At 43.9% G+C, this 22,782-nt stretch overlaps 3 protein-coding genes across 3 annotated transcripts; all 3 read left to right on the top strand.

Annotated features, from left to right (window-relative positions):
• LOC112563688 lies at window positions 1-4,251 on the top strand. The gene is made up of 2 exons (XM_025237933.1): window positions 1-1,318; window positions 3,612-4,251. The coding sequence occupies exons 1-2, from the start codon at window positions 256-258 to the stop codon at window positions 3,770-3,772; spliced, it is 1,224 nt and encodes a 407-aa protein (XP_025093718.1). The 5' UTR covers window positions 1-255; the 3' UTR covers window positions 3,773-4,251.
• A 1,873-nt stretch (window positions 4,252-6,124) lies between these two features.
• Window positions 6,125-14,168, top strand: LOC112563686 (tubulin alpha-1A chain-like). The gene is made up of 6 exons (XM_025237931.1): window positions 6,125-6,277; window positions 9,809-10,031; window positions 11,103-11,404; window positions 11,556-11,930; window positions 12,217-12,369; window positions 13,027-14,168. The coding sequence occupies exons 1-6, from the start codon at window positions 6,275-6,277 to the stop codon at window positions 13,321-13,323; spliced, it is 1,353 nt and encodes a 450-aa protein (XP_025093716.1). The 5' UTR covers window positions 6,125-6,274; the 3' UTR covers window positions 13,324-14,168.
• Window positions 14,169-15,686: 1,518 nt separating this feature from the next.
• On the top strand, window positions 15,687-22,731 carry LOC112564519. The gene is given in 4 exon segments (XM_025239380.1): window positions 15,687-16,788; window positions 20,604-20,655; window positions 20,981-22,343; window positions 22,346-22,731. Coding segments are annotated over 4 exon segments (1,791 nt in total). The 5' UTR covers window positions 15,687-16,669; the 3' UTR covers window positions 22,603-22,731.
• Window positions 22,732-22,782: the final 51 nt, after the last annotated feature.

The raw sequence follows: 22,782 nt of genomic DNA, 5'->3' as shown, positions 1-22,782 counted from the left end.
GCAAACTACAGGTGTAACAGATTGTTATCCCCAAAGCTGTAATAAGGAATGCTGTTGACATAGTAGGTAATTTAGCTGTAGTTTCCTTGATATTATCCAAAACTTGGCAGAAAAATAAGAATGAGGTTAGCGAACATTTGCTTTTAATATTATTGTAAAGGTGATGACGCTGGTTTGACAGAAGTCTGTTTGCTCTTAACCCCCACCACCCCAGCTACTCCTGGAGAACGATTGACTTACTGCATTGCACAGATCATGGCTATCTCTTTTAATCATGACCGCTATTCTGAATTCTTCAATCTCGAGCATGACGACGAGGACCCCCTAGATGAGAGTTCTCAGCAAAGGTTTAGCTGTCGCCGCTCGCAGGCACAGCATCAAGTCCAACCCCTTGGCCACCAGAACCCCTTCGACGACTCGTTCTCTTTGCGTCAGTGCCGCAGCGAAGACAGCTATCCACCCTGTGCCTACATGTATGGACCGCCTTACCCTGAGCCGCGAGGGAATTCGTTCGCCGGAGGAGAGCAATCCAGGTGCGAGGACATCAACCCAGTTGAGGCCGAGCCAGCAATAAAAATGCCGGAAGAGTTCAGGTCCGACGGCTTGCAGATGAGAGCGCCAGGGATGGAATGCCGACTAGATGTCGCCGTTCACATCAACATGCAAGCAGACCTTCACGGCTACGACCAGCAGAATCAGCACCCACAGCCAGGGCCTCCACATCTCCTGCATGCACCTCTACCGCAGTCCTCGGTCCTCAACGAGGCACCAAACTCGCATATGACGTCAGTCAGAGGCGAGGTCGACGACAACGACCACGGCGACCACTACAACTATGTCCAGAATTTCCGCACAGACGTGACCTTCCACGACCTCTCCCTATCAGGTCCGTCGCAGTCTGACGACCAGTCGCCTGACCTTTACCCTCTAGGCTCGGGCACACAGTATCTTCCGATGTCCCCGGGTGGGTCGCTCCAACCTCAGCACCATCAGCAGCAGCATCTCCTGGGCTGCGGCATGCCAGTGCAGCGTTGCGCGGCCAACGTTCGGGAGCGCAAGAGGATGCTCAACATCAACTCGGCCTTCGATGAGCTGCGTTGTCACGTGCCCACGTTCCCCTATGAGAAGCGCCTGTCCAAGATAGACACACTGCGTCTGGCCATTGCTTACATCGCGTTGCTGCGCGACATCCTGCTGTCCGGCGCCGACGCTCTGGACTACGTGCAGACGACGTTGAGGGCCAGCGGCCGGCCTGGTCCCGACGGAAGAGGAGGGCGAGGAGCGGGTTTGGATGGAGATCAAGTATGGAACACGAGTGGTAAGTGGTGTTCTTCCACGGTCTAAAGAATAAGGTCCAGGAAAGCTTTCTTTTCTTTTCCGTTCTGTTTTTGAAGAGGGTGTGTGTAGCTGCAGCCGGTGTTTACGCATGATGTCGGATCTTGATTACCGAGAACACCATCTTTCTTCTCTTCCTTCTGGATTTTCCCGACCATCCAAACATCTTTGGAGCGCCACGAAACGCTTATTAATTAACTAGGTAAGCGCCAGTCACCCAAACAACTAACCACAGAAAGAACATGGAAAAAACCCATGCGTTTACACATTGTTTTGACGGTTAAATTTAGCTTTCTCGTAAAATCACCTTCCGAAGTGTACCAATAACACATTTTCGATAATCCATCTTTGACTTTGTAAAAGATTTATCAAAGCTTACAGATGTCAGGGAAACGCGGATGTTTCCTATGACTGTGAATTTTAAACAATAAACATCAGCCTTGTCGTGGAACTTTATGGGAGAGCGAAAAAATGAAATAAAGAAATAAGGGCTGAGAGAGAGAAGAAGAGGAAGATTAATAATAAGAAGCAAAAGCGGCGATCGTAATTAATGACTTGAGTTCATTGTAATAATAAGTAGTTCTTTATACAGACCACTTTCTATAAATAATATCAGGTAATATTGAATAATATCAGGTAATATCGCTCATTATTGTAAATTTGAGTACAAACCTAGGAGCGTTCATAAAGTCCATCCCCTATTTTTGACATGTGTATTCATCTGCGATGTTTATGTGCAGAAAAAATTAATCAACTCTAGAAACATGCGTTTCATCTTCTGAATACTTTGTGCAATATGTTTATTACTAATCAAACTTCCCACCAAGAATGATTCACAGAAACAGATTCTTCATAAAAGCTAAGAAAAGAATAGAAAACCTACATTTAGAATAAAAGATAAGAAAGTTTGTAACGAGATAAGATATGCAAAAGTAACACGGAAATTATTTTTACTATTTCGTACAAGTAATTTAAAAAAAATCATTTTCGATACACAAAGTGAAGAGTTTGCTTGTTTTCTTAAATTTCCGTAGTATCACCAAAGACAATAATATATTATATTAAGTCTTTGGTATCGTATCTATCACATTTTAAGGGTGATCTCTTCTAGGTATCGAGCCATTCATATTTTTGCAGACACCTTCGATAAACGTTTTGTTAATTAAGCGCCATGCCCCGTGTTATATTTATTTGATTATATTCCACTCACTTGGTCTTTAGTGGCGTTTACAATATTTCTTGTGTCCTTATTTCTATTGTCACTGATATCATTGTTCATATCTTGATTTTATGTCACATATATATGGCTGAAATTATAAAATTATAAACTTGCTATAATTTATTTATTTTAGGCTGTTGATCTCCCCACAGCTTACGCTCTCGTTTTAAACCTTTTTCTTCCTCTAACATCGATATTTTTTTGTGAAACTGTTGGTTCTAGCTTTTTAAGTGGGGAATGAGTTTTTTTTATTGGTGTGAAAGTGTTTTGTACACGTTTTTTCATCGTCGTCGTCGTCCACCAGAGAGAAAGAGAAACAAATGACAAATATTTATTTACGAAGGTCACGTAGGTCAGAGCTCCTGCAGTGACAGGTGCGGAGTGTTTATATATTTTGTTATTTGCTGTCAGTACTGTTAGGCCCTCTGGTGTTTACTTCCCTTAGCTGTGTCATCTTGCATACATCCAATACCATGGTAGCTTAGTGTTTGAGTTGGATGGCTAGATTGATTCTGTTATATTTTTCAAGGTGGTGTAGGTGTTGACTGACTTACTAAAGGAAGTGATCATTCTTGTTGCAAGCTTGCATTGTGGATGCTGTCGTTCTGATATGTAACCGTGGAGGGCAATGTCATTCCTTGAGACTATCTCTGTAACTCGAGTTTCTGATACTCAAAACTATCTGGAGATTCAGTTGTATCAGATTACTTTTAATTTAGGTGTATTGTTTAAATCATTATGTGTAAGTGTCCTCTATGAAGTCTATCTTTAGTCGGCCATTTGTTTTTAGACCCAGCAAAAGGTATTTTAGTTAATTTAGATTGGATATTTGGTAATGTTTGTCATCACAAACATAAAAAAGAACAGAGAGGTGGATAATGAGACTAGACACCAGACACCAAGCGTTTAACTTTTCATTGTGGCATACTGAACATTGTTTTGTTAGATTAATAGTTAAAATAATTGCTGTCACAACAGAGCATCATCTTCCGTCTACAAGTTACAAGGTATCTCCATTTCATCGCTCGTCACTGTTATCTTCACCTTTCTGTTTCAGATCTCACCGCTCGTCTGTCGTGGGTCAAATGGGAGAGCCTGGGGGTGCGCCGTCGCTCCCTCCCCCCAGGTCTGGCTCCTCAACTCCACCCGCATACGACCTCCGCTCCACACTCGCTTGGCCCCACCCTGCAGCAATCTGCTGGGTCTAATGGCGACTGAAGACCCATGTACTCAAGCCACAATGTCTAGCGACAGGCTTGAATTGTGACTGACTTTAAACTGATGGCGATGACATTCTATCGACTTTCCGCAAGACCTGTGTGGATCTTGTGATGACCCAGTGCAGTAGCGGGGACTACATGGGATGTTGGTTGCAGTGACTTGGAGGTGTCAAAGCCCATCAAAATATTACTTGGTGCAGCATTGGTGTGTGGTTGTTTTTGAAACTGTCACCCAGTCTGCTGTTTCGTATGACTTACCAGTCCAGAAGTCAGGAACAATTTGTTTCATAAAATGGCCATCAACTGTGGCAATCTTGTCGCCTGTACAGTTGTGACCTCTGTGTACTAGAAGTAGACTATAGGCTGCTCAAACTTAACGGACTGTTTATGTTCTGTCAGTTTGACAGCAGAGTTGTTATGCTTCTGTGCGATATGTGGGTGAGTTTGACAAAAATGAGAAAAATACGAGAGATATAAAATTTCATGCTCAGTTATTATGCAATTGATCTGTTTGTCGAAATGATTGTGTGTGTGTTTGTTTTAGGGAGGTAATGAGTGCATTAACTTTATATGTGCGTGTGTTTGTGAGCTTTAATACTACTACTAATAATAATAATAAAGTTAATTTGCATAGCGGTTTTCCTCACCATTTAAGGCTGGGTCAAAGCGCTATTAATAAAAAGAAAAACACACAAACAAGAATAATGGCTGCGGGACTAAAAAACAAGTTTCAGTGATCTTATAATTATTTGCTCTCACTCCCTTCCCGCCAGCACCGGACTTCACAAAGCAAGGATCGGTATACGTAATGTTTTGAATTTCAAGTGTAGGCCAGTGAAAAGACATTATTCGTTGGGTTACCGAATTCGAAGTTTTAGGCCAACATAGTTGAAAGCAGAGCACAGTCCTGGCACTGAAGAAGCGAAGACGACAGAAGTCAGTGACACGCAGGGAGCAAGATGGAAGATGACACAAGCGCACACACATAAGCACACACACACAAACATCTCATTTCGTGTACCTATTCATCAGTGACCTGATTGAATTACTGAGTAATTATGCAAAGTATTACACACTGAACGGTATCAAGACACACGGACTATAGGACAAAAAAAAAAACTAATGCAAGGGAAACTACTCTAATTACACTAATCAATAAATAGCAGATTTGTCTGCCCTTGGCGCGCCCTGGTTTGTTTATAATTTTCTAATTTTACATTTCTTCAATATTTTTTACATTTTTAAAAACTGAAAACTAAAGATTAATTCACTTCAGCGTTTCAGAAATGTGAAAAATAAAATTCTGTCATCATCATTATAGGAAGTAAAATCCCATTCTGTATACTACCAGGGGATGGAACTTAGAGAACCTGTCCAGATGATGATGATGTAGGTTAGTGGAAACTCTTTTAGAAGAAAAACTCTTGACTACGATAAATGGTATTAAAGACTTTAATATATCGTCTGTGATGGTACTGACGTCACAACCACTTCACACAGGTAACATGTGGCTGGTGGTGAATGAGACGATATGTGAAGTCGGAACGGAACTGATTCTTAGCCCTACATAGCGAGCATTCCTCAAGCCTGGAAACACCAGACTACTGCAGTCGCTGCTCAACAGATTTTGAACTCGTCCGGCGGCAGATAAAGCCTTCACAGTTAATAGTATGCTGATTATTCCGATGTGCAGAATTAGGATTAGCCTGCCGATAGTACAACAGGAGGGAGGGATGGAGGGGAAAACAAGAAAAGGAGATGGAGGGTATCAGGAGGAAGAGGATAGATTGATGGAAAGAGTGAAGGAGGAAAAAGAATGGTAGGATATATTTCTCCTCTGACAGCCGTAAGTGAGAGCTCGCGCACTGGTAATGTAAGAGAAGGGGAGGTAAGGATTTCAGCCACGAGAAGACAGAGGAAGGAAAGAAACGCAGGGGATGGAAGAGGGGAGATCACTGGGGCAGGAGGGAATGGTTGGGGAATAGTAACAATTACGGCTCGACACACATCAGACGGCAGTGTCGCTTCCCCTCTTACAAACAAATTTTCACCTCTGGCATCAAAAGCTCCAGATTTTTCAACAACTTCTCCAAACTTCTCATTTTGCTTTAATTGCGTTCTTGTGCAGATGCCGACACACAGGATAGAGCGAGTGTGTGAGAGAGACTGTTTACTCCGCTTGCTGCCATTTACACCCTGGGAGACTTTTAAACCACGTGACCCGACATTGACCAATGAAATAGCACAGACATGATCAGCGTCCCCCGCGTGTATGTGTGCGCGTGCGTGCGTGCGCGCGTGCGCAGGTCCCTGCGAGCGACATGGACTGTGATGCGCTGGCGGAGCGCTTCTGATGCGACACGCAAAAGGTGGAAGCTGTGGTTCTGTCGGATTCCACACAAACATCTCCGCATTCAGGTCCGTCGGTCGTGAGAGTCGCTCACTCACCAGCCCCTGGACTCACTCAGGAACTTCACTCGCCCATCTCTAGCCTGTAAAAATGGTAAGTGTCTTTGTACATCAAGTCTAGCGACAGCACTGATTGCGATGTAGTTGTGGTGATTGCGATGTAGTTGTGGTGAACATCTTGGTGGAACAGGCTTCAGCGACAATTGCGCCTGATAATTACGTTGTGACTTACTGTCACTTGTTGCTGTAGTCGTTCTCTTTGCAATAACAAATGTGATGCAGTTTTACTACTACACTAATTTTTAGAATGTAAATAGTTGATCCTAATGAATTTACTAATATCATACAATAATGAAAATGCTAAGCCGAATGATTTTTATTCACTTCTTTTGTAGTATTTATATGGAGTTCTTACCGCTGTTTGTCAACGGACAGTAATCTACTAAACAACTAAATTCTACAAACAAAACCACTCAGAATGACTGTTTTCCAAAATTTTGTTTGCAAAAGAGTCTGGCATCCTACAAAGGAAAAGGATGCACCACCTTCACGGGTGGAGATAACCCTACCAGAAATATCATCGTTGATATTCCTGTCGATTCAGAAAGATGTACCAGTCGATGAAAACAAAGCAGCAAGACAATGCCAAGAGGATGACAGAGATGATAGTTTTTAATTGAGTCATTAATTGTAATTTGTGTCTCTGGGAGGGAAGAGCGTGGCCAAAACAACGCAGTTTATTGTTGTTTGGCTTCGTGCAACTGGTGAACTCTAGTGACCTTGATCGAGAGACCCTTCTCGAGATCGATCGACCAGTCACTGCGCATGCGTGGTTTGCGGCGCGCATCAATACAGTAAATGTTGGGCGTCCAGGACCCTCCCGTTCATTTTCCCAATTCCCTCACCCCACTCATCAACCACCACCCATCCGCTTAGTTTCCCTTCTGGCCAGCGGAACCGTTGTTCTGCACCCGTTTAGCCGCGTAAACACATTGTTTATTGCTCTCGGTCGTTGCTGCACAGGTTGACCAGTTGTAGTTCGAATCTGGGGTCGCCGAAGACTGTGTCGGAAAAGCCGCCTTCGATGCTTAAAAAATATGTGTTTGTATTTCGTTTTGGAGCTTTCAGGCAGCGCGAAATCCTCTCTGGTTAGCGAGAATGTTAAAAAGATATTTTGGAGGCCGCTGCTATTTTGGGTTATAGAATGAGGACACGAAGAATGTCTTTGTAAGTAGATGAGGTCATTTCCTGTTGCATACTTACTCGCTTACTTCCGTTTCCTTGTAGCTATTCCTCACCCCGCCCATCTGTCTCTCTTTCACGAACACACACGCGCGCGCGCGTGCACACACTCTCTCTAATTACGAGCTTGAGAGCACAGTTTCCCAGATCTGTAGACTGTTTCTCTCTCACGCACTCACGCACACACAGGTGCGCGTAAACACGCACAAACACACAAGGAGTCTATGTATATACATGCGAATACATTTCCACAAAACATTTTAAGTCGACTTCCTCTCTCTCCCTGCCCTAGTTCGCGGAGAAACGTCAAGATACCCTTTACATGTGACTGTATTTGTTGAAATATTGGCGAAATAATTATTTTTAGCTTGACTCCGAAGCAGACTGCTACATAAACCTACAATATGATGCTAAGCAAGATAAAAATAATGAGCGGCTGCTGTATCCTTATGACTTTGGACATTTCTGGCAAAATTAAAGCTTTGGGGACCTTGAACTATTTGTTACAATTTATTTTAAAAAAGACTACAAGACTGTTATGAGTAGGAATTGCAGTTTTACTATATCTTCCAATGAACGATATCATTTTTTGTAATTCGTTTAAATCCTCTTTTACTGACAGAGAAATGCAGACTGTCAGCATCCTAATAATCCCAACTTGTCGCCCATTTTCTCTCTCTCCTGAATGGTGTTCACTGCAGGCAGCCTTAAGAAAGCTGCACTAGTGTGACGTAGTACACTGTTAGAGTGACGTAGTACACTGTTAGTGACGTAGTACACTGTTATTAGCGCTCGTCGATCGCAAGTGCAAATCGTAGCGGATAATTAGCGGATGGGGTTTGAAGGCTGAAATTTACAGGATAATTTTATATCGCCTACATTTACTGATATCGGGGAAAAAAAACACATTTAGGGTTGGTCTTGAATAGCTCTCGTAGCTTGCGCTCGAAAATGGACCCACACCGCTATCAAATGATTTGACGAGTCATCTGACTTTGTCACAACCTGTCCCTTTTCCCTCCGGATTTCTCATCTTATAAGTATACCTTGTTTTGATTAATGTCAGCAGGACGCTGTGCTGTCACTATCTTAACTTAGTCTCGTTGAGTAATGAAACATCTCATATCTATCGATGAAGATGAGTAACCTGCTAAGTTCCACTCACAGGTAATAATGGGTCCCTTGACATAGAGCAGAAACTAATTGCAAGTTCTTTGTCAGGTAGTCGCACCAGATCATGCAAGACCATTCTGGCGCCTGCTGCCCCCATGTTCCCAGCATGCTCCCCCCGGGGTAGATATTGCGCCACAGACGGCACCCAGGCTGACATGCTGGATGTCTGGAATGATGCACATATTAGCCAGAAAAGAAAGCAATTTCTCAAAGAAGAAATCTCAACTTCTGTTGTAGCACACAGCTGTGGCTAGTGTTTCTAGTCTTTAAAAAAATTCCTCACTTGAATAGGAGGAATCTGTCGAAAGCATTTCCAGTTGTGGAAAAGAACACGACAACACATAGACTGTGACAGGTTTATGGGTTCCTTAATATAGAACAGCAAGTTTAGGACTGAAGAAGATAATCAGAGTTCACCTGCAGTTAATAGCATCTTTACTACCAGGGCTTGTTCATTTCCTCGGCTGTCATCTTTGATCCTTCAAGCTAGATGTAACCAGCCATGCAAAGGCCTCGTCTTTAAAGTGGAGGAAAACGCATTTGTTAAAGGAGAAAGAAGACTTGAGGAGGTGTAGGGGAGAGACAGAAATGTTGTTAGAGCAAAAGCGTCTTAATTGGCTAAATGTAAATGCGCGCGCAGCTCGCGCCGGAAAGAGTGTTTCTTGCGCCTAAACACTCCATGGGTCGCCTTCGGTTTCTTTCTCACTTCATTGAGGTCAGGTCTTTGTCAGGAGATGAGTACAGAGGCACTGGTGGGGGAGATAAATGGATGGACCAGAATTCATATGAGTGGGTGTCATTCATTGTAAGACACGAATTTCTAAGACCTAAGTGAAAAACTGTGTTCCACTCACAAAATACCATCCGTCAAGATGGCAGTTCTCACGCTGGAAAGACAGAAAAGACTCGCTGATTGGACAAAGTCTCATTAGCATACGGTCATTGATCTCGCTTTAGCTTTTGACCTCAGTGAGTAGCTTGAGTTAAATCATTTTATCTAAAAATATAATAAATAAATAGACAAGTTAAAATTTGCAAGTCATTTTTTAACAAAGTGATGACAGCGCTTTGTTAGTTTTCGAGCTTAACTATGGGATTAACTTGACCATGGTTAGTGCATCACCTGTGGAATATCGCTTCACAAGTTACTTCACAGTTACTTCACAAGGGTTTAGATGCATCACAAGTACATTCTTGTCTTTTCTCTTAGCGTGAGTGCATCTCAGTCCACATCGGACAGGCCGGAGTCCAGATCGGCAATGCCTGCTGGGAGCTGTATTGCCTGGAGCACGGCATCCAACCCAACGGCGAGATGCCTTCCGACACCACCATTGGTGGAGGCGACGACTCCTTCAACACCTTCTTCAGCGAGACGAGCTCCGGCAAGCACGTGCCACGTGGAGTTTTCGTCGACCTCGAACCCACCGTCGTCGGTAAGACTCGGAAGATTGAAAGTATACATTGCGCTGCTAATGGTTAAAAATGAATAATGAAAAGGTAATTGTAGGCCCGCTACCTTACGTTTGTTAACATAAAGTCTCATCACAAAATCCCACACAATCATATTTCTCATTCATCCATCTCGAGATAATAATGCGATTAGACGAGGCAACATTTGGCGAAATTGAGAGACCGCGGCGGTGGATGTTTCACAAGCACGACAATCAACCTCTGATGATATTGCAATGTCGATGAATTCATCCACTTCTATATTGTTTTTTTTCTGTTAATTAACTATATGCAGACACTTTCGTTCACGTACTAGTATTTCAAACGCTCAAAGACAAAAGGGGAAGGAAGAAGGAGATGAACAAACAAGTACAAAGCACTAGTAGGAGATATCAATACTCAAGACATATGTTGTTGAGGTTGTAGGCACACGTTCGCTTCCTCTCCCTTCCAACTACACCACTGCACATCATACATACACACAAAGCTGCTTCTATATCGCAAGGTGGACAGTAAGTGTAAAGGGGTGGATGTAGGTCAGTGGCTGGTTTGCCGTAGAGATTTCTCGTCACGGAGAGCTAGGGTGCAAAGGACCGACCTCTGGTTGCTATGGCAACAGGGCGCTCTCAAAAAGTACCTACTGCCCGCAACCAGATCGATGTGGTCTTGATAAATCGCCGAAAAAGGCGGGATTTATTATTTGACTGGCTGCAGGGCGCGGATGCTCTTCATGCGCCACAACACTTTCTCCGCTTTACGATTTACCGTTACGCACAACAAAAAAACACAATACAGCCTTTAAAGCTTCGCTTGTCTCTAAACTCAGATTGTTTTGTCAGTCTAGTGATTGAGTAAAGCTTCACCTAGTCACAAAGAAAAAAGAATTGCACCGCACCAGTATTTTAAACAAGGGGAGGGCTGATTTTCAACATGTGTTTCTTCAGGGTTTTTTTTTCCGACTTCCTTTGCTAATTCGAAAGTCGATGTGTATCAAGTTCATACGTTGCTGGCGATGTCAGCAGTAAATTAAGGATATACAATTAACTCTGCCTCAGACGAGATCCGCACCGGCATCTACCGCCAGCTGTTCCACCCGGAACAGCTCATCACGGGTAAGGAGGACGCCGCCAACAACTACGCCCGCGGCCACTACACCATCGGCAAGGAGATCGTCGACCTGGTGCTGGACCGCATCCGCAAGCTGTCTGACCAGTGCACAGGGCTGCAGGGCTTCCTCATCTTCCACTCCTTTGGCGGTGGCACCGGCTCCGGCTTCACCTCTCTCCTGATGGAGCGCCTGTCCGTCGACTACGGCAAGAAGTCCAAGCTGGAGTTTTCCATCTACCCTGCTCCTCAGGTAAAATTAGCGTCCTCCGATGAAGTCTGGGAGTGTTGTTTGTTTTTTGTTTTCTTCTTGTAGGTTTTGAAGCTTAAAGGAATAGAAAAGATTGAATGAAGGATGCAAAATTCTGAACAATTACCAGCGCACAGAAATGTTTGGTGAGCAGGTGTCGACAGCTGTGGTGGAGCCGTACAACTCCATTCTAACCACACACACGACCTTAGAGCACTCAGACTGCGCCTTCATGGTCGACAACGAGGCCATCTACGACATCTGCCGCCGGAACCTGGACATTGAGCGCCCCAGCTACACCAACCTCAACCGCCTCATAGGCCAGATCGTCTCCTCCATCACTGCCTCCCTGCGCTTCGACGGCGCTCTCAACGTGGACCTGACAGAGTTCCAGACCAACCTGGTGCCCTACCCCCGCATCCACTTCCCCTTGGCCACCTACGCCCCGGTCATCTCCGCCGAGAAGGCCTACCACGAGCAGCTGTCTGTGGCGGAAATCACCAACGCCTGCTTTGAACCGGCTAATCAGGTGTGTCTGTATTCTTTTCCCTTTTTCTATGTATGGGTGAATGTCTATTTATATTTATTATTTTTATTTATTATATTTATGCACGTTTCTAGTCAGAAATTATGCAGAAAACTCTCGTATATTTAATCCTTGTATAATTTTGCAGGAATACTGTTGTTTCTCCTGAAGGTCTAAGTTCGTTAATTTGTATGATTATTTTCGAAAATAAAAACAGATTAACGTCTGCATTTGCTTTAAGCACTTACCCAACTCAGACGGTTAATGTTTACCCGTTCCGTTGAGTCAGATGGTGAAGTGTGACCCTCGCCACGGCAAGTACATGGCCTGCTGCCTGCTGTACCGTGGTGATGTCGTGCCCAAGGATGTCAACGCCGCCATCGCCACCATCAAGACCAAGCGCACCATCCAGTTTGTCGACTGGTGTCCCACCGGCTTTAAGGTGAGTTACATGGTCATCCAACATTAGCTCCTTCCTTGCTTTTCGCCCCAGACTGCTAGAAACTTCAGCATGAATGTGATGCACCGCAACATGACTAAAGGGAAACAACTCTATATTTATTAAGCACCGGGATTTCGAATTATCTCCCTTACTATTATCTGCGTATTTTGATAATGTAGTTCGCTTAGCTTAGTCATTCGTGTCCCTCATCGCTGTCATTCAAACAGATCAATGCCATGTCATACTACAATCATATACACTCAGTACAAATGCACAGGATTACTGTGTTTACGACATACGATGCCGTCTACTTGAGTTTACTGTAAATTGTCTAAAACTGTCTAGCTGCTCTGATTTTTCTATTTACTATTTTACATACCAAGTAACTCTACTGGCTGATGCGCAGGTATACAATCTGATGTATGACCTTTAAAATCTCTTTCTCTCAATCTCTTTATCCTTAAAACCCTCCTTCATATCTTCATGTTTAAATGAAAGGTGGTAAAAGCTTGATGAGAATAAAAATTATCTATAGAATAAGAAAACAATAATAAAACCACCAGAAAAATTGCTTGAGAGCGATCCATTGGATGATGATAAGTCAAAAGATGTTTCCTGATGAACACATTTTCTTGCTATCTTTTTCCATTTCTGCAGGTGGGCATCAACTACCAGCCTCCCACGGTGGTACCTGGCGGCGACCTGGCCAAGGTGCAGCGCGCCGTGTGCATGTTGAGCAACACCACGGCCATCGCCGAGGCCTGGGCTCGTCTGGACCACAAGTTCGACCTCATGTACGCCAAGCGCGCCTTCGTGCACTGGTATGTCGGGGAGGGCATGGAGGAGGGCGAGTTCGCCGAGGCACGCGAAGACCTGGCGGCCCTGGAGAAGGACTACGAGGAGGTCGGCGTCGACTCCATCGAGACTGCCGGCGGTGAGGGCGATGAGTACTGAGAATCTCTCAGGAGAAAACGAAAAAGGACGAGACGAAATTTCTGAGTTGTGTGGAAAATTTTCCGCGGAAGATCTTGTGCAAATATGAGCCATAGCACGCCCTTCTCTTTTGGAGAGAATAATTTTGGTGAAAATGGAGAGGTAGACGAGGCGTCGTTTCCAAGTTTTGTACAAAGTTATGTCCATAAAACTTGTGTTGTTGTGAATCACTCGATGTTTTCTCTTTGGATGAAACCTCTAGAGAGGAAATTTTGTATTGTACCTGGAGTAGCAGCAGCAAGAGGTTTTGTAGTTTGAAGTAAACTCACAAATACGACAAATGAAAGAAATCCTCCGTTTTAAAACACACGAAAAGTGACTCTCCAGAACTTTTATAGCAGAATAAATTTACATTTAAAAACAAACACTTTGATTCTAGAAATTCTTCTCATGTCAAAGCATACATTTCTTGTGAGGTTCCCATATTTTATATTTTCCCTTCTCCTTAATCATCCCTTCGTGAATTTTAACGAATCTATTGAGTGCCAACAAACCATATTCAGTGTTATAATATTCAGTGTTAGAGAAATAAACTTTAGTAGTGTTGTTTTGAATATACTGGTCTCCTGCCCACTGTTGCCAATGCTGAATATATTGTTGGGTAACTTAATTGTTATTAAAGAGATTGTGTTAGTTTAGTTCTTGTTGTTTGTTACTCCTCGAGAAGCATAGGGCCGCATAAAGAGCCTTGTATAGAATGTATTATTTACATATATGTGCACAAGTTTCTCAAATATTCTTTGATGAGATTAATTTTAAGTATTTTAAAATCTTTACAGAATTAAATAGCACTTCTGATTACCAGCGCTATGCGCACATGTGTGTGTGTATAGATATATGTGTCTGGAAGTTGTGGGGAGGGTGTTGGGTGTGTGTGTGTTCATTAAAACAGTTTACATTTAATATAGTTAAAGGTAAATTCGTTCTGTATAGTCTTTTTAGGTCGTGTGGGAGTGAGGTGTTAGAGACCTTATTTTTCTCAGTTTTCTCAGGGCCAGCTGCTTGTGGGTACAGTGTCCATCTCCTCTCATTCGCTGCCTAGTTACCTTCCGTAACCTGTCTGAAGTCGGATACTTATTCCCGACAGTTGGGTCTACTGAGGAAAACTTAACACCAGACAGGAATCGAACCAGCGCCCATTGGCTCCAATAATGCTTGCTTGCGTGCATGCACTCACTGACTCACTGACTCACTCACCCACCAACCCACCCACCGGGGATGACAGGCTGAACTCTATGCATTGATTAAGCTTACTACATGTTTTCGTCATCTTTTTTTCGATCCATATTATTGCTGTCATAAACTTTTATGGCTGAATTATTGACTGTTAAAGCTAATGCGTTGGCAGGTCTTTGCGTGCAGTACATTTGCATCAACAAGAACGATGTCTCGTGTCTAAACTCTCATGGTTCTCACAAAGACTATTTAAACAGCAGGAATGAAAACCCCAGTTATCCTACTAATAATGTAATACTTGTACATTTACCAGAGATAAGAACCTAATAAAAGGTGAAATCGAAATTTATGTAATGATAAGGGCAAAGATTTATTTTTCTTCCTGAAGCGTTTTCATTTCAGAAAGACACATTCTCTCCGTGGAAAGGATCATGAGAAGCCTGTGGTTATAGGAAAAGTAAACATTATAAACAACGTTTGAACGTCTCCAAAAATAAGGTTCAATCTGATGGGAATGGTAAATGGTAAGTTTACATTAAGTCTTATAAACTTCACGAGAATTCTGTGTGGTCCTCTTGTGTATAACAGGCGCACTAGAGAGAAATGTGTTTCCCCGTCACCGGAATTTCTTGAGGGTTAAACTAATGCGCTGTTACTCGCTGTTTATATGCATATTTCCGGTTTAATATTTGAAATTTTACCTAATATTTATTATACTGGTATCCGTTTCGCTGTTTCAACTTTTCTGTTTCAAACAAGACTATCAACGGCTACAGCGTTACATGTCTTGCAAGTGTATCGCTCATCCTCGAATATTAAATAAAGTCTTAAAAACTATATATTCTGTCCGCTCAGAACTGAATAGCAGTCTGTTAACTTTCAGAATACTGAGAAAACTGACAGTTGTAGAAAACGGCGTAGCGAACATGTAAGGAGGCCAAGTACAACATGAACACACCCGACACCTGGCAGTTACTGTCAGACACACGGTGCGAGTGCTAGCAGGGATCAGTCTGTACTTTCTCCTGCTAGTGAATCCGGGTCACAGTGAGTGTAGATAACACAAAGCTAGTGTCTGTTTTGACAGGACGACTGTTTCATGCCTGTCAGCTGCAATCAGGTGGCTTTTTACGGTGTTCGAAGGCTCACTTTGCTATGGGAGTAATGAGTTTGCATTGGGGCGATACACGAGTCGATACACAAGGTTTCCTATTGTCAACATTCTGTTTTTATGGAATTGATTATCTTTTTCTGATTCTTCGCCGTTGTACTGTTGTACTGTCTGCTATTAATTTATTATGTTTTTTTTTTCACGCACGCACACACACATAAAGGTTTTCTTCAGTATTCATAACCTTTATTTTATTTATCAGTATTGTTCTACAACGTGTACCGGCATATTCTTAACTTAAGTAAAAATAGTCTCCAGGCAATATCAACTACCATCTGCGTTTGTTGTGTATGGGAGAAAAAAAAAATAGGTTCAGGTATCGAAGTTCTGATCTATCGATACACCCCAACCCTACCCGTTACTCCGCACTGGACCGAGGCGAAGGCGTTGTCAGTTTTTCTCGCCTCTTCATTGATCAGCAGCGATTCTCTGTGAAAGTCTACCTTAGCCAGACCGTTACAGTCACACGTGGCTGCTTGGCCGGAACAGTTTGTGGCTGTCCTCGCCACTGTGGACCTTCCCGCCATTGTCTTGTTGAAATGTTCAAGTGAAATGTGAACACCAGTGGAGCGTTCATAGCCTAAAATATTATTGGTAAACTCCAGGTGACCTCTCTCTGACCAGAAAACTCTGGCGTTGTCTGTGTTCTACTAATGACACATTCAGTTCCATTTGGATTCATATTTGGAAATTCACTGTACTGAGAACAAGCAACGGTCTTTGAAACGGAAGTTTGGGGTTGATTTCGCTGTAGCAAGGATAAAGTTACACAAGCAACTGATATCTGTGATTCGACCTGCAATTATGTGAAAATAAAAACACATCAACCAAGCTAAATTTCAGTTTCGTAGTCTGACAAACAAACAAATTAAAGCACTTATTTTCAGAGGACGAGACATTCTTGTCGGGGCAGACAAGAAAGCTGTTTGCAGAAGAAAAAGAAGACGACAAGGACTGGACATGGAGAAGCACAACTATTCCAGGTCGGGTTCACGTGACTCCATCACCATGACTACCAAGGATTCGAGAAGGAGTGACGATGCTGGATCGACCCTGGAGGAAGCGGACTTTAATTTTAGGTAAGACTTTATTTCATTTGAAACCTGCGCTGCCTTTTGTAGCCAGTGGCAGCCATTGTAGACGGTAGTTAGGGTGCTCAGCTTTGGAGCAGGTTTACTGCTTGCATCTCGTCTAGTATTATAGTTGAAAAACTGCCCCTTGCTTCCCAGTATGTTAAGAACTCAGGGCCAGAGGAGGTAAAAGGTGACGGAGAAAAGGGTTGCACTTCGTATGCCTCCACTAGGAGCGGTGAACCACTTACATTTCGCCGCCTGTTCGGCTGTGGGACGCGTTACCCTTTTCCTTTAGGAAAAACCAAAAAAAAAAGCAGGACGCAAAAAATAAACCCATGGTCGTCTTGTGTCGATTTAACTGCCACTTTTACCGTTACCAACTTTCCCGTTTTAAATCAGCAACAACATCAACAACATAAATTGTTGTTGCAGCTGCATTTGAGCGTTGTTTTGTTGAAGAAATGTCGTTAAATGTAAATTCAAAACATGAAAGAAAAATGAAAGAAATGAAAAAGCCAAACCAATTCAGGGGAACATTTTAGAAAATGTCAACATGTCGACAATGAGTCGGCTACGATAAAGTCAATGAACAGAACTACGTCATGGACACCTGCTACACCTGAGAAAACATAACTGTTGATTCACATTCATATGAACACCCACAACTCTGGAGTAAAAGAACGTATTTGAAAGCAAGAACACATACTATACACCCTGAAATATCCCACCCACACCCACATCAGCACAATCCCCAAACAACAGTTTTACAAGCTTCAGTCGTTGGGACATACAACCAAAGTAGCAAACGCTATTCATCAAAACAAACTGGAAATAATTCATCCATGGATTAGCATGTTTCTGGAAGGAAAACAAACTAAATGACAGGACCGTTTGTTAAAAGCTTTTCAATCCTTTTATGAGCCTACCCTTCATTAACATAACGTACTTACTCACCGACTGATTCATTCGTAGAGGGTTCGATTTATACAAAGATGTTTACTGTGACGGCGAGAAAATACTTTTTATTTTGCAAGACGAAAAATGGCGCCTTTTGTCCCCTGAAAGCTGCCATGGCATTTGTTGTGTACATTCAACCTGCACTGTTAACTGGGACACGTAGGTATGTCCACTGAGCTGTTCTGTGTTCACTAGATTCAGGAAGGCCATCACTTAGAGAAACGTGTTGACCTTTGTCCTCACTCTCTGACCGCCCGTATAAAATTAATACGTGGCAGGTGAAAATGAACCTTTAGCGGGGTTAAAAGTGACAGGAAGAACTATTTACACGGATGTGCCTACCTAAACAGACGGATAGCCTCGAGACCTCGTATCTCGCTCGCTGGTAAACAGTCTAACTGCCGCAAGTGGGTCAAGTGGGATTTCCGGAGGTCAAAGGCACGCTTCTGGCGCATGCCCAGCGCCCTGCCAAACTCTAAAGAGAAACTTAATAAACAATTCTTATCCAACAGACGTTTGACAGAAAGCAAGTTATAGTGAAATAAAATACACGTGTCTAGCATTCCACGTAGCTAGCATTCTATCCACATTTGGAAAATTCGCGATTGCGCAGGCGCAGTTGAAACGGAAGCGGACGCTTTGATTGTTGGATCAGTCAGCAATTCATAACTAGTTAAATCCATACTCCTTCCATGCTGATTTCTTAAAGGATGACTGGGTAGTTCTATCTAAAAACATAGATACACAGATGAGTATAAACATGTACATAGAGGAACACAGACACAAGAACAGTCAAACACAAAGATGTCCACGAACAAAAGTAGACAAGCATAGATAGTAACAAGTACAGAAGAAATTCCATTTTTGTTCGTCTTTGATGAGGTATATGATCTTGACTAGAAATGGCTTACGACTAGCATTTCTCAAAAAGCTCAGAATATAGACTGCTGAGAGTAAATAATTAAAGTATCAGACAAAGGCAAATGACAAAAAAAAAAAAAAAAAAAAAAAAAAAAAAAAATTAAAATGTGGTTGAATAGCCAATCCTGAAGGCATAATTCTCGTCACCTCGACCGGGGACTGGCTTCCTGTTATTTAATCATCCACATGCATGGAGCAGTGTTGGCGACATCGATCCCGCGCCACGCCAATGACCTGACCTATAGACTTGAGCTTGCGAGCTGTCACTGCGACGGTGACTGATCACACCCGAAGTCAATATCCCACCCTTAATATCTGGCATCAAGCCCCAGAGAAACACAAACACAAAAAATGTCCCCACCCGTTCTAGAGAATGTAATCTCCAGGATGTAGGTAGGCAGAACTTTTCTAGAGAGCACCAGGAGGTGAGATTTGAGAAACAATGTCTGTCATCTCATTTCATCCTAGATGAGCAGGACGATAATATTTGAGATAGGAGAGTAGCGGCACACCTCTTCTTTTGAACAAGGAGTCGAGTCTGTTTTCACTTTTGGAATGAATACTACAGGTGCAATATCGCTTGGTATAACGAAACATCGGAGGTTTTGTGTTTTGTTTGTCAGAAGAAGGTGTGGTTGTTTATGTGGTGTGTATGAGAGGTCGCAACGAAAATGTATTATTTTGTCGGTAACCACAACAAGTTGGAGCGCATACCCGCATGTGTACAAAGGGTGTGTTTGGGGGTTGAGCAGTTTGGAACTGCTTTGCGAAAAGAAATGGATATGACAATGACTGATAGGGTTAGTGCATCACTTTCATGTCGTACGACACGAAGTGGGTGTGACAATGTGTTTTTTAAAGGAGTTAAGACTGTGAAATAGGATTTGTGCGTTTGTATTTGTGTAAGACCTTGTGGAAAAGGTATGGGTGTGACAGTTGGAAAGCGGATGACAATGTTATAACGGGTGTGGCGGGGGGAAACAGAGCCCACCCCTACTTAAATTTACAAAAGTACAGTACACCACCACTGTCCTTTTTTTCCCCTTCCTGATCAAGACTTGCTCCGTTTTACACCCACGACAAACGATCAACTTTTGACTTCTTTTGACACTCCGTTTTATATCCATGAACAAAAGATCAAACTTTTGACTTTCCCTGGTGCTGCTAGCAACGGACATGGTGTAGTGATTTGTACAAACAAGATCCCTGACACCTTCAGTCCAGGTAAAAAGTGACAGCAAGAGGAATAATTTCACAGCAGTTTCATCGGCACTTGTCTGTGGCTCCAATTTTACGATCGGTTAAACTTCAATGAGGCCTTCAGAAGACACCCGGGACATGCCTGCGGGTGTATTTGTTGATCCACATGGAGCAAACACACAGACCAACACGCGGCGGGTGTGTTACGTGTTCGAACCCGTTTGAACTCACTTCGCTCTCACCTCCGTTGTGTGAAAACAAAGTGCTGGCGCTTGATTGCTTTACACAGGTGAGACTATCAAAAGTGACTGCGACAGGTATGAACAAAATTGTATGGGGGGAAACCGCCCAACCATTTGCTCCACAAAGAGCCATCTTCTTGTATCGGCGGTTTCCATTTCACTGGTCGAGTGATAATAGCTTCTCTGTTTACACAGCAGCTCTCCAGTCAACTAGACCCTGTATTGATGGTCTTTTCATCTATTTCACTGATAATATCAGTAAAACATGTGGCTGAAATAACTTGTCAAACCTAGGGCATTACCTCGTGGTGTTGACAGCTGTAATCACTAGAAACTCGTGACCACCGGACACTACGAGTGACCATCAGAAGCGCGTGACCACCACACGTGTGACCGCGAAATACAGTTGTCATCACGAGAAACTTGAAAGCGATGGCTTTATATTCAATTATAAAGTCTGAAATAATGTGTTAATACTAACAAAAAGTTATTTTATTCCAGAACTGGGGATTCGGACGGCGAAGAAGACACCTCAACAGGAGACAAACTTCAGGTAATCACTCCTGACAGCGGATGTTGTGGTCTGGACCCACAGTCACATGCATGCACAGATGTTTGACAACATAGAGAAACCACTTGCAGTAGACGTGTTAGGTTTATAGCATTACTAAAGTTTAGTAATGCACAAAATCTCTAATTTTGCATTAATTAGACTTGTCTCGGAGTTGTAGGGCAGAAAATCTTTTCTATAAATTTCACTTTATTTTTTTCACATTTAATGTGAGCTGTTCTTCTAACTAATTGAAAAGAAAATTGTTAATTTTTTTCTTTTTAGTGAATTTGTCACCAGTACATATGATGATGCGATTCTGTTACAGCTGCGACTACTTCTCTTGGAAGAAAAGGAACGCAGCGAACTGATGAGAAAGCAGATCGACGCCTTCCAGGACAAGGTCTCCCTGTGCTTCAAGACCTTTAAGCCGGAAGTGCTTCTTGCCTACATCCAAGCCCTTGCATCGCTTCCCAACCAAAACGAAATCCTAGTCAGCTCCCTCCACTCGCTAGCTCGTCTGCGCATGGTCGTGCAGCAGCAACTGAGGCGAGCGAGCATGCGCACTGACGGCACCATCTACTTCGCGGGCAACCAGCTGGCCTCAGGGGTCGCGCGCTGCACGCAGTACTTCGTGTGGTTCTTCGAGTTCGTGGACTACCTGGGCGAGCTGCACCGCAATTTCGTGGATAGGATCTTCCTCCCGCTTTTTAGGTTTTTCCACGAATCCACTTTCCTGAGCAGTCAAGGCCGGACGGTCACTTCCGGTTCAACTTTCTCAAAGTTCAGCCAGTTTTCCCAAGATAGTCATGACATGGATGACGGGGAACACTTCATCAACGATGACGACAATGCAGACTCAGACGTCGAAAGGGCACGACAAAGGTTACACTCGAAGCTTGCACTGGCTTTGCTCGGCAAAGAGTTCGCCGAGGTCAAGGCGCTGTACGACACGACTGAAGTGGAGAAGATTGCGCAAAGGCTGTCCTTCCTGAAAGAACAGCTCGACTTCATGCTGGAGGAGGAGGACGAGATAGACCCAGACCTCTTTAGCTCCGACAGCGCCAAGCTAGTGCAGCACCTGGACATGTCGGAAGGAACTGAGAATCTTGTTCGACTACCGGTGGACCTGCTGGTCAAGTTCCGCAAGGCCATCTGGCTGTCTCGGCAGTGGCTGGACCTCGACGACCGGCGGACCAAAGACTTGGGCGAGAAGCTTAGGAAGATCGTGGCGTTGGAGAACGTCCTGACCCTGCACCTGACCTCCCTAGATCGCAACATTAGCAGCCACGAACGCGAGCTGAAGAAGCACACCGAGGACCTGCACCGTCTGCTGCAGAGGGAGGAACGCTGCGAGGACCTTTCCCTGAGCCTGTACAACATCGACAATGAAATCCGGACGACGAAGAAGGAAGTGGAGCAACTCCGCCAACAGCGGGACCGCATCGCAGCCAGAATCGTGAAGGTGACGAAGCGAGGGGATGTGAGCCTCGGTGGGGAATACAAGAGGCTGAAGTTGGAGTTCGAGCGAAACAAGCTGCAGCGGTTCTTACTGGAGCGCAAACTGGCCACACTGACCTACCACCGCCAGGTGGCGGAGGAGGACAAACACGTCGAGGTCAACGTGCGGCCCAGCATCGTGCGTCACACCAACCACGTGCAGGACACGTGCGAGCGGCTGGAGCAAACTCTGGGGAGGAGAGGAGGCAGCGGGACAACATCCGCAGCGCTCTGCTTCCCATCCGTCAGGACCGCCAGGAGCTGGCCAACAAGCTCACCCGGATGAGCTCCTCGCGACGAGGGGCAGGGGGCGCAGTGGGTGTGGACTCCAGCGGGCGGGGGCTACACGCTGGGGAAGCCAAGTTTGTACGGACATACCACTCACCGCCACCGCCACGTGCAAGGAAAGCCGTGAAAAAGATTGGATGGATATCGCCTATCGAGTGGTGAGGTGTGCAAGTTGAAAATAATTCAGGAAAAACTTGCAAAACTTGAACTTTAAGTTAGCCCAAAACATAATTTGTTTATGCGTGCGTGCGTGTGCGTGTGCGTGTGTGTGTGCGTGCGTGCGTGCGCTCATAAGCACGTTTAAGTGAGACAGACAGACAATCTCATGCTAATAGAAGATGT

Source organism: Pomacea canaliculata, linkage group LG5 (assembly GCF_003073045.1).
Source record: "Pomacea canaliculata isolate SZHN2017 linkage group LG5, ASM307304v1, whole genome shotgun sequence".
Classification (NCBI taxonomy): Eukaryota; Metazoa; Mollusca; class Gastropoda; order Architaenioglossa; family Ampullariidae; genus Pomacea; species Pomacea canaliculata.
Note: the sequence above shows the minus strand (reverse complement) of the source record. Positions and strands in the feature narration are given on the sequence as shown.

Excerpts from the sequence above, each read along its gene's own strand:
- LOC112563688 (XM_025237933.1), top strand. The coding sequence starts at position 256 with ATGGCTATCTCTTTTAATCATGACCGCTATTCTGAATTCTTCAATCTC. Across the intron at positions 1,319-3,611 it reads TCAAGTATGGAACACGAGTG|ATCTCACCGCTCGTCTGTCG; the intron begins GTAAGTGGTGTT and ends TTTCTGTTTCAG.
- LOC112563686 (XM_025237931.1), top strand. Across the intron at positions 11,405-11,555 it reads CCATCTACCCTGCTCCTCAG|GTGTCGACAGCTGTGGTGGA; the intron begins GTAAAATTAGCG and ends TTTGGTGAGCAG. Across the intron at positions 12,370-13,026 it reads GGTGTCCCACCGGCTTTAAG|GTGGGCATCAACTACCAGCC; the intron begins GTGAGTTACATG and ends CCATTTCTGCAG.